At 46.1% G+C, this 11,582-nt stretch overlaps 1 protein-coding gene across 3 annotated transcripts; it reads right to left on the reverse strand.

The window, feature by feature from the left end:
• Positions 1-214: 214 nt before the first annotated feature.
• LOC125719261 (lysine-specific histone demethylase 1B) lies at positions 215-11,126 on the reverse strand. 3 transcript variants are annotated; one of them, XM_048993879.1, is made up of 21 exons: positions 10,816-11,126; positions 9,733-9,909; positions 8,807-8,928; positions 8,621-8,710; positions 8,281-8,392; positions 7,996-8,109; positions 7,869-7,907; positions 7,072-7,264; positions 6,811-6,995; positions 6,346-6,516; positions 6,133-6,207; positions 5,795-5,929; positions 4,371-4,542; positions 3,659-3,786; positions 3,448-3,579; positions 2,644-2,718; positions 2,405-2,521; positions 2,190-2,315; positions 1,489-1,611; positions 1,202-1,354; positions 215-993 (listed from the first exon to the last, which is right to left on the reverse strand). In XM_048993879.1, the coding sequence occupies exons 2-21, from the start codon at positions 9,826-9,828 to the stop codon at positions 910-912; spliced, it is 2,442 nt and encodes an 813-aa protein (XP_048849836.1). In that variant the 5' UTR covers positions 9,829-9,909; positions 10,816-11,126; the 3' UTR covers positions 215-909. The 3 variants fall into 3 exon arrangements, with proteins under 3 accessions (XP_048849836.1, XP_048849835.1, XP_048849834.1); XM_048993878.1 differs by having other exon boundaries at positions 9,733-9,884; positions 10,774-11,126; XM_048993877.1 differs by having other exon boundaries at positions 9,733-9,884; positions 10,816-11,125.
• Between the last annotated feature and the right edge of the window lie 456 nt (positions 11,127-11,582).

Below are 11,582 nucleotides of genomic sequence, written 5' to 3' on the forward strand. Positions count from 1 at the left end.
TCCAAAGCCAATAAATACATTGTTCGAATCAGGTCAAATATAATTCGTGGTCACTTAGTGAATTTTCATAACTTTCATGTACTTAAGGAAAGTGAGGGGCTGCGTAACCAGCATGACACACTGTGTAACAGAGTTAACATTTTATTCTAACATTTTAATCTATTATTTGAGAATATAAGCTCTGCATGAAGAAAAAAAAACATTTACGATCAGATGATTTATTTCTTTCTTTAATGTGTGGCTGTGTAGTCTTGCCAGAATCTGTCCAGAAACCAGCGTGACTGTACCTATTAACCTCCACAGAGCATTATACAGACAGAAAACAATTAAATGCATCCCGTTACAAGCGGCACCGTGTATTCAGAAACAAATATAATTAACTTAGCATATATTACGCACTAGAACAATTCGCTGCTCTGTAATTTCTCAATCGAAGACAATTTATTACAAAAGCCTTGGACATATGCAAAAAGTATAGAATTCACTCAGTAAAAAATGCATTTTGAATGTGTATATTAATGACGGAAGTCTTTCATCCACTTCTGAGTGATTAAAGCCACTTTTGTGTCCTTACCCATTATTACAACATCACATACACAAGTACCCAAACATCCTGTGCAAACAGCGGTCCCGGCAGATGAACAAAAAGTGCTAAATCATATAGTAACATCGTACAACCGAGTAATTTATAAGCGCTTTCATCACACGTTTAACATTATTCTACTGGAAACTCTTCTTTTCCCAAAGTCTTAATTAGTACCCACAAGTATGACCTTCAGAGCAGAAGAGCTGCGCTGCAATGCATGTTGGGAAATACAGAGTGATACAGCTGTAGCTCCCGGGTCCGGATGCAGGTTAACACCAGAGTAGTGTTGCCACACGCTGTGCTACTAGCCCCACTCTCTCTAGCTACAAAGCTGCCATTTTACTCGCTTCCCGCACGCCGCTCAGGTAGGCTCCAGCCACTGTCTGGGGAAAATGTCGGTTGGTAGCCTGCAGACAGACACGATAAACACAGCCTGATAAACAGCCACATTTTGTATACATTTAAAGTCGGCGACAAAACATAACATGGTTTCTATTGCAGATCATGTAAACGTCTTGCTCTTTAAATACACATTAATAAAATCAGACGTGCAGCAGAACTTCTGGAGGCTGCTGCAAAATCACCTCCTGTGGGGCTTTCTGGTATATATCTCACCTCTCCTGCGAAGAACAGCTTCCCGAGCACTTCCTCAGCTATGACGTCGTATGCCTCTCCGCTGCCCCCTGTCTTGACGAAGCTGTAGGACATCTGAGACCACGTGTCTTTGCTCCAGTGTGTGACGAAGTACTGCACCGGATCTGGGACCTCCTGCGAACAAAAATTAAAGGAAAGAAAATTCGAGACTACATAGTAAGTGTGACCAAATCACAAGATACTTATCCGCCATGAACAATCACACTGCGTACACTTGAAAAACGAGAAACGTCTCGGAGCTGTTTTACCTGCTCTCTGAACAGCTCACGTAGCATTTTCATGCACAGATCTGCCACTTGCACATCATCCAGATTCCTGATGGTGCTCGCAGCGTCACCCGTGATGACAGACATCAGGACACTATGTTTTCTCTGGGGGACAAAGGGACACAGTCATAAATCACGAAAGACACACATGCATTCCACAGCCAGCATTCCACAGTTACGACATTTACTATTAACAGGAATTACTGTGCAAAGCATCCAAGTATGTTATACAAATTACTTTACTTCCTGTCACGCCACCCTGATCTCGTTGCATCTGTTCTTCAGACCAGATCGCAGTTAAAGCTCGGGTCTCTTCATTTGTCCACACATACAGTATAATGTTTGTTTCCTCCGTTTATTGTTGTCTTCCGAGTTCATAACTTCAAGACATTTGTATTGTGTTTCGAGGCGGGATATTGAACACATCTGCATGATTGGTCCCTTCTGACCAACCCCATGAAGTCACATTCATGCCAGCCAATCGTAAAGAGAGTGAGACCAGAACAAATGACAAAAGAAGAAACAAAACGTCTGCCTCCGGGATGCTGCACGGGCGATACACCAAAACGGTGATCACCGCAGTGGTCATGGCTACATTGCCAAAATGACATCAATTCGATCAATCTCGTCTGAAATATACGGCCACCTTAATGTATGCTTCAGGCACTCAAACCTGCCCTGACCTCTGGGTCCATATCGTAAAACATCCCAAACATGCCCCTCTTTTCGGGGCTGGGCGGGACGTGTCCGAAATAATCAGCACCCTGGATCTTGCTGTCCCAAAAGCGGTACGGGAACTGCAAAGCAATCTGCAAACCACAAAACAGATTCAGCATGTAGACACTGTCATACATGGTCACACGTCTGCCAATTTCGTCTTAAAAATATACATGCACACCTTTTCAATAACTCCTGCCCCAAGGCTGTTAATCGCCTTCAGCTTCCTCTCAGGAAGCGGAGGGTTAAACTGAACCGTGTTCTTCTGAAGAAGGGCCAACGGGATGGTGACCAGAACCTAAAGAAGGCGGCGGAAAACCCACTGATCAGCCACATCGGCTACGATGAGCCACAAGGCATGTAAAAAAAAAAACAAGATTAAGAGATTTAAAGAGGCATTTAATGCTTAATGAGACTTACCTTCTGGGCAGTGTACTGAGTACCACTGCATGTAGTGACTTTAACCAGATCTGCAGAATAGTCGATGCTCTGGACCTGCAGGGGACAAAATGATTAGCGACAGTAAACAACACGTTAAAATCTGTCATACCATCCATCCATCAAACTGCCTATCCAGCACAGGGAGGAATATATAGGCACTTTTCCACTGCACCAGATACTGTACTTTTGGTATGCTACTCTGGTATTTCCTTTTTCCACTGACCAGTACCAAAAGTTCCAGTACATGAAGTACCAAAGCGTCTGGGGTACTTCAGTACTTCGGTACTTTGGGGTGGGATTTGCAGATGTGTTCAATATCCCGCCGCGAAACACAATACAAATGTCTTGAAGTTATGAACTCGGAAGACAACAATAAACGGAGGAAACAAACATTATACTGTATGTGTGGACAAATGAAGGGACCCGAGCTGTAACTGCGATCTGGTCTGAAGAACAAATGCAACGAGATCAGGGAGGCGTGACAGGAAGTAAAGTAATTTGTATAACATACTTGGATAGCATGACATTTTGTTGCAATAAATATCAGGGTATTTATAAAGCACAAAAGGAGCTCAACAAATTTCTCACAAACGCATCTAGGAGTGATTTAACCAGAAAGGGGGAAAATGATTTTGCAAAACATGCAGAAACAGCAGAAGTAAACTTTAAACTAATGTTAAACATATACTAGATATGGAATACTCCTTAAAATAGCAAAACTTGGTAAGTGACAGAGTAAATGTGTTTTAGCAAAAAGTTACTATATAAAATGAGGTAAAGTACCGGGGTGTTGAGGTGGATGTCCAGGCCCTCGGCCAGCTTGGCCAGGATGGAGGAGTAGCCGGGAGTCAGAAGGGTGTGGTCGCCGGAAAACTGTGCAAAGAACTCGTTGTGGTCCCAGGAGCGAGAGGACACCTAGACGGCAAGGGGCGCGAGTCAGTATGCAGCAGCCGCTCTGAGCGTACGAGGCACAGAGTGGAGTGGGGGGGGCTACCTGGCTGAGGTCACTGCCGCAGGCATATTCCAGGTTGCTGAGGTGGTACTGAAGCACCTTCTCCTCCAGATCACTGAACTGAATCCCCGACTCCTGGAGAAAGTTCTTATAAACCTCTTGGATTTTCTCTGTCGCAATAAGAGAACACGCAAAGTTGTTCAAAGTTACTTATTGCCGAAGAGAATGAAGTGTCAATGAGAGAAAAACACAGTAAATTAATCTCCTTAACTGATATATGCATTACTATATATACCAAAAGACTATATAGCAGACAAGTGCATGCAATGTGCTACAGTCCGATACAGTCTAAAAATACAATTTAACTGTCAATAGCTACAATCAGAATAGGGGTTCCCAACCTCTGGATGACCGTGGACCGGTTTACATTGTATTAAAGAGTCAGGAGGGGCAGACTGACTAGCAATTTCATCAGTTTATTCGTTTCCATTTTTTCAGACGGACAGGCAAATGCTAGGGTGATAAAAACAAAAAAATATATATACGCTCGTAGTTTATTTTGGCTAATTAAGCAACTCCTCCACAAAACTCTCAGAGTTCTGCAGCCTGGTGGAATACTGGTACTGGCGGATTGGGAACCCCTAAACTGGACCAGTACATGACAGCACTCAGTTAATGCAGAAGTCTGTAGCCAGGAGAAGATGCAGTGTGGAATGCAGAAGCTGGCAGCAGTGTCCTGGAGAGGAGCGTGTACCTCCCAGAGGGACGTCCACATGCTGGGGCATGTCCTTCCTCCACTCAGACACCACGTCCAGGATGGCGTTCAAGTGGAAGTCCATCCGCTTGTCCACGGCGGGATCAGTGGTGCGTCCACCTTCCTGGATCAGGTCACACCTGTCACCCAGCTTATGCATCGTTATACCCATCTATATAAGGGGAAAAGCCAGGGCATATGAGCAGAGGAGAATGGGGAAGCTCAAAGCAGAGACTCACATGGAGTACAAGCACTCATACATCTAAACATACACTGGGGCTCAGGAAGTCACCAGAAAAAGCGTTTAAGCAACTAAATCACAAACACAGATAAAAAGGTGCATCTTATTGTGCTAAGTTCACGCTACATGACTTTCAAAGTCGTCAGATCGCTGAACCGTTCATACGGCACAACTTGTTGTCTTCTAAATCGAGAATCTTGAAATCTCTGGGATTTTCACACAACGTGACTTATCAGTGACAGGGAGTCACAGATTACAAGACCATTCGCCAAGGCCTGTCTGGTTTCCCAACTACAGTTTGTCCTGAAAACGCACGGGAGAAGCGACCCGTGGAAATGACACATTACCATGCACGAGGCAGGACTTTTGGTGTAGCCGTGCTTGTTGATATTGCACCGCGCCTCTCCTGTGTTTCCACTCACCCTGTGCCTCGTGCTCTCATTGGCTGTAGCTCATCGCTGGCCGGGTCACAACAATTTCCACACTACAGGGTGCGGATTCTCTGACAGGCCCAGATATTTAGCCTGCTAGATAGCTGCCACTGTGTCCGGTCGCGTCTTTGAACATCTCACAAAGAGTGGTGCCAGTTTGCTAGCGCTGACTGAACACCAATGTGCCTCCGATCTGGGGCTTTTGTCAGCGATCTGCAAAAACTGTCGACCAGTGGGAAAATCAGGGCTAAAATGGTGTAGTGTGAATGCGGAAATGCAGGTGTATAATGTGTTTTGAGAACAGTCTCAAAAGTCACAAAAGCATATGCCAAACAGAGGCAAATGGCACTGGGAAAGAGAAACACCGGCCGCATTGAAGCTCAATGACTACGCCTGACAGACGTTTAACAAGACAGTTGATAAACTTACAATGCACATACACACACACACAGGATTGTAATTTCATCTTTGCGGGGACTCTCCATTCATTTCTATGGGGAAAACTCAAATCCCAACATGACGACCTTAACCCCCACCCAGCCCTAACCTTAACCATAAGTAACCAAACAAAATACGAGACTTTTGGCATTCAAATTTTTTTGAATGCATTCACAGATCTTTGTGGGGACCTGAAAAATGGTCCCCACAACGTCAAAATAACAGGTTATTATTACACCGTGAGGAACATTTGATCCCCACAATGCAATATAAACATAATTCACACACACACAGACACACACACAGACACCCACTTGCTCACACATTAGTGCAATGGGGTTGTTGACGCAGCCGTTGACAATCTGGGCCCCCTGCCCCACGGTGACACCTAGGGATGTGTCGTCCCACACCCTGCCCCCGATCCGGTCCCTCGCTTCCAGTACCACCACCTGCAGGGCAAAAAAATACACTAATTAATAAAAAAAAAAAAAAAAGAGTGAGAGAGGTCAAGGGTCATAAACCTGAACGTGGCAGCACCTTTTAATAATGTTTACGGATGAAGGAAAGGAGTGTGGGATGCGGATGGAGAGGCAAGAAGAATGGAAACAGCTGGCAAAATGCACGTAGACACTGACCCCCACCGGAAACCCACCTGCAAGCCGAAACCATGCAGCTGCCGGGCGGCGGCCAGACCTGAGGCTCCAGCTCCAATCACTATCACCTTATTCTGTAAGGATGAGGACAGGCGAGGTTAGCACTCTGGCTGCTCCTGCATGCACATCGCTCTACACATGTACTAACCTAACACCAGAAGCTAAACGATCATAATGAGGCAGGTAAGGTGGGGGGGGGGTGGCGCTCGTACGTTGCGGTAGCAGCCGGGCAGCAGCGGCTCGGTGACGGACAGCACGCCGGTGTTGATCAGGCCCTTCCGGGTCATGAAGCAGAGCACGCGGTCCAGTTCCTGCACACAGCGGACGCGCACCAGCCCGCGCACGATGACGTGTGCTGCGCATGTCTGCGCCGTCAGCACCGTCTGCGCAGAGGAAGGGTGTTAGTCGCCTGTGCCGTAGGTCAGCCGTGACCCACATGGGTGTCCGAAAGGGCTGTTACTGACAAGTCTTCTTCTGGCACCACTAAGAGCAGGAAGACTAATGAATGAGTCACACTACCAAGAAAAGAGCCACATTCACTCCATCCATCCATCCATCCACCTGTTCTGCTCAGGGTCATGGGGGGAGGGGGGTTCAAAACTGGGATACAACCAGCATGGGATGCCAGTCCATCGCAGGGTGCATGCACACACACACACACGTGCGCGCTCACACACCTTGCAGTCTCGATGCCAGGAGGCCAGGACAAGGTTGCGCAGGGCGAGGTACATGGTGGGGTCGCGGGAGAACTCTGGGAACTCGTAGAGCTCGTCCAGCTCCATCATGTCCGGCCGCACGCAGAGCGCCTTGCCGCACTCGTTGGGCTGGTAGAAAGGCTGGAAGTACGGACAGAGCCCTGGAACTGAACACGGCACACGCCGGTCAGTGTGGCGGCCGGGGCCGACAGCCAATCGTGCGGCAGACCTCCCCAGGCTTACCCTGTGTCTGTGGGGCTCGGAGCTGCTCAGCCTTCATCTCGCTCAGGGGGATGTTGCAGGGGGAGCCGGAGGGACTCATGCCCACGCAGTCGGGGTAGTAGGCGATGAGGAACGGGTCGGCAGGGCTGTCTTTCAGCAGCGGTGGCAGGATCAGCATGGAGTGCCACCAGCTGTCAATCACTTCAGCTACCCTCTGATGACACAGAGCTGGAATCAGAGTCAGCCAGACTACCCACACCATCACATTTTCACATGCAAATGAACAATTAGATACGGACATTCTGTTAAAGGTGTACTTCACCCAAAAACTGAAAAATATATACAAGTTTCAGAGGGGTTTTAATGTCATCTATCCGTCTAGGTTGATCTGCTGGGAGTTGCCAAGTTTTGGAGATACCGGCCGTAGAAATGCCGGGTTTCTCTCTAATATAACGGGAGTGAATGGCATTTGTTCTGTGGTGATTAAAGTGGCAGAAAATTCATCAGAAAAATTAAACAGCAATGAAATCATGACCCGGTTGTTCATAATAATTAGACGTCGTAGTATGTAGTTTAACAGAGGAACTATTTCCTTCTGCCCAACTCCGCACCCCGATCGTATCACAGCGCGAAAGATATGAGCACGAGCCCCCCGGCGATATCTTTTGCATAGTGATATGCATTTTTGGGGTGAACTGGCCCTTTAAAAAATTCTAAGAATAAGTGCCAGGATCATTTGGTCACTGACATGGATTCTGACTTCAATTCAATCACAGTTTTGGACTCAAGAGTAAAGAAGATGTTGCTTTAGTTCCCACCATGTCTTCTGGCTGGGAGCACTGGTCGGGACCCTCGTTCTAAGAATTGAGAATAAAGAAGATGGTTAGGAAGAACGCGACCGGACCAGTGTCCTCCAAGCCCTGCTGCTCGCCTTCACTATCTCACCTTAACGTTGTTGAATTTCATCCCACAGCGGTAGGTCATAGCAAGCGAGGGGGTGAGCTGGATCTCCTTGGTCAGCTGTCGCCACTTTCCACAGTCTGGTTTAGTGCACTGGACCTGGTGGGACGGACGTTGTACACAGTGCATCAAGAATGTAGAGTTGCAGATGCTACAATGAGTCACTATCGCTGCTGGCCTGTGGGATCCCCTTCAGAGAGTCCTCTCTGAAGAGAGTCCTCAATTCGCCCTCAAGAAACGACATACGACACGTCGTAGGGATGTCCTCACCCAGTACGGAAGCTGCTGGTCGGCCATAAAGGCTCTCAGACTGGGCTCACTCTTCCCATTGCCTGTCCACACCCTCTTCCAGCTGGCATACTTCTCATAACCATCTTTATGACTGTGTGTGGCAAGATGAGGACAAATCCATTTAGTAGTACAGACCACAGATTAGCTAGGCTCTGGAATGTAACGTGCTCACTCTGAATGGGCTGATAGCAGATGGCACAGAGAATAACAGCAGTAATGCTGGATCCGGATGCTTTGTCCTACATTAAATGATAAGCAGCATAAATTCCCAAGAGGTTCCCGGAGTGCTTTTTTAATTCGGTCTGTCACTCGTTCCTACCTTCTGTAATAGAAATCAAAGCACTCATTACAGAAATGCTCTCCGCAGGATAGGTGGTACCATCGCGACGTATAGCCATTCTTTGCACACCTGGAATGGTTGAAAAAGGACTAGATGAGATGTCAGTGTGGACTCCGCCTCCCCGTGATGAGCGGACCGCCCAGATGGCCGACACTGGGCACAGACCTTTCGGAGGTGCTGGCGAAGCACACTGGGTACGTGGCCGAGCAGCCCGACTTTTCACATCTCCTGTGTTTCTTCTCCGACTGGTCGTCCTCCTCCTCTGTGTCTGCCGCTCTCCTTCGGCTCTGAGGGGAAAAGGCAGCATCCACAGTGACCCCAATGATGCCGTATTTGCTGAAAATATCGAGGAGCACACAGGACTGCCGGTTCCCGCCAGTTTAAATGCACTTTGGAATGTCCAAGTGCAAATTGGAATGTCCCAAGAATTTAATTGTTCTCTTAAGAAACTAAAAAAAAACTCTACAAATATGCTATTATGGCTGTCTTTGTTCCAAATGAAAAACCACTCAAAACCCAGCAATCCATGTTCTGAAACTGCTCCTACTATTTAGGATCACAGGAGGTCTGGAGCTCACCCCAGAGACTCTGGGCACAAGACAGGAAACCACCCATGATGGGGCGTCGACCAACATCAGCGTACACTCACACACCATTCACACCTACGAGCTATTTGATAACTCCAATCAACCTCAACATCTTTTTGGACTGTGGGGGGGGGACTGGAATACATACCCAGTGGAAAACCCACAATGACATGTGGAGAACATGCAAACTCCACACACATGAAGCCATGGTGGAGACTCAAACCCAGGTCCCAGTGGTGTGAGGCGACAGTGCCAACCACTGCACCACCGCCACCATCCATATCACTTTTACTACTTTATTCCCAAATAAAATCTTTTCCATATGCAGTTATGGATCCATAACTACAGCTTCTGAGTTTACAATTACTGCATTCTGAGTCACATTCCCGGGTGAGTACTGTGCTCTCTGTATCCTCTTCACTGCCTTTTTATAAATGAATATCTCTGTTTGACTCCCCCGTTCTACAGGAGCTCAACATAAGAAGCATCCAGAGATGCACCTACTTGTCCTGCAGGGCTGTTGCTGCAGCGCTTCAGTCTGACGTTGACCTGTCTTCCAGAGGAACGTAGGTTCTGGTTCTCTCCCGCGGCCGGATCCATGACCGCCTGCGCTCTCTCCACCACGTCTGCTCGTACACCAGGGATGCCGCCAAGGTCTGGAGCGTGGCAAATGTAGGATTACTGTGGCATTCAAAAAGATCTGATGTCAAAAGCGATAAGGAGGTCTAATCTGCCACGAAGGTTTTCTCGCCCCCAAATCCAAAGCCTTACTCACATAAAATTCATTTAGTTGTTTTACAGCTTCACACTTTCATAGATATGGGTTCAAGTCCCACCCCCAGCTATGTAGGTTTGTTTGCCCCCTCGTGTGGGTTTCCTTCAGGTACTCTGAAGTTGGGTGAACTGGGCTCTTTAAAGTACCCATAATGTGTGTGTGTGAGTGTGTGTGCGTGTGCATGTATATATTACATTGTGGGGACCAAATGTCCAAATGTTCCCACAATGTGATAAAAACCTGTTATTTCAACTTTGTGGGAACCAAACTCAATTTTATATATATATATATTAAAAAAATCTGTGAATGTAATCAAAAAACTAAAAATGCCCCGAGTTTTGTTTTGTTTGGTTTCTTATGAAGGAATCTCCAGAGTTTTCACAACGATATAGATACTTAATCCGTGTGTGTGCCTATGATTCACTATATTTTTAATAGACGATGTGTATACTGCAGTAAGGTAATAATGTCTCAGCTAGCAAGTCTCAATCGCCTGGAAGCCTTCAGATCTTTGCGCCCTACAGTACATATAAAACACACTGCAGTCAATTAAAACAGCCGATCTACCTATTTGTGCACATGAATTGAACAATCATCATTTGTAAATACAGAGTTAGTGCTCGTAACGACGACATCGAAGATGCTGTATAACCGCTGGTTAACATGCAGAAGAATACAAAAATTTAAATATACCCTCTCAACACGGTAATCAAATTTGGTTAATATTTATAATACTAACAGATTGTATAGGATGAATTTCAGTGTGTTACCGCTGCTACGACGAGACAACGTTTACTGTTTCTGTGACGTACATCGCTGGACGGACTCAGTCCTGCATGATCCCCTCTTCGCACAGGTGGGTAAATCTCATATGGACAGAGATCTGCCTCCCTTTGTTGTCCAAGAGAAACCCGGTGGGGCCTCGCTCAGCATTATGGTAGACACACAACCGATCAGCTACAGCGCACGTCGAGCAAGGGCCAATGCGCATGCGCAGTCGCATCTCATTGACGGTGCGTTCATATTAAAACAAGATATTTCAGTTAGTTTAGAGTCTCGCGTTCATTTACAAAGTACCGTAGATATAAAGTGTAGTTTTGCGTATTTTGTTCTAACGTTGAAAAACGTCAGCAATGCAAACCCACTGTCATGACGCCCAGTTCATTGAACTAAAAGTACCAGCATTCCCCGCGCCGCAGATCAGGAAAACGTTGTTCCGAACTGTATATAGCGTCGACTGTCACCTCATAGCGATCGTAGTGACAAATAATTAGGATACAATAAAAATGTATATTGTTTAATGATAAACCCTACGTTTTATATTTTTGCCGTATTATCCATATCATTAAGCTAATTTTATTCTACAAATGTAGAATTTTATTATGGTAATTTTGATATATCAGCACCCTGGTTTTATACTTTAAACTTTAAATTAATCAGGAATTCAATTTAAAAATGTTTTTTCCACATGATATATGTATAATAAATATACAGCGTGCTTAATATATTAATTTTGAAGGGTTTCACTTTTCAGTAACAATAAATGATCAATCGCTCCCAGCTTTCTACGATATATTTG

This window comes from Brienomyrus brachyistius, chromosome 23 (genome assembly GCF_023856365.1).
Source record: "Brienomyrus brachyistius isolate T26 chromosome 23, BBRACH_0.4, whole genome shotgun sequence".
NCBI classification, from domain to species: domain Eukaryota; kingdom Metazoa; phylum Chordata; class Actinopteri; order Osteoglossiformes; family Mormyridae; genus Brienomyrus; species Brienomyrus brachyistius.

Bases quoted from the DNA above. Each gene is read 5' to 3' on its own strand.
- LOC125719261 (XM_048993879.1), bottom strand. From the start codon at position 9,828: ATGGATCCGGCCGCGGGAGAGAACCAGAACCTACGTTCCTCTGGAAGA. The intron at 2,316-2,404 runs GTGTGCATGTAT...TGTGGTTTGCAG, and splicing joins GGGCAGGAGTTATTGAAAAG to ATTGCTTTGCAGTTCCCGTA. The intron at 1,355-1,488 runs GTAAAACAGCTC...TTTTGTTCGCAG, and splicing joins GTGAGCTGTTCAGAGAGCAG to GAGGTCCCAGATCCGGTGCA.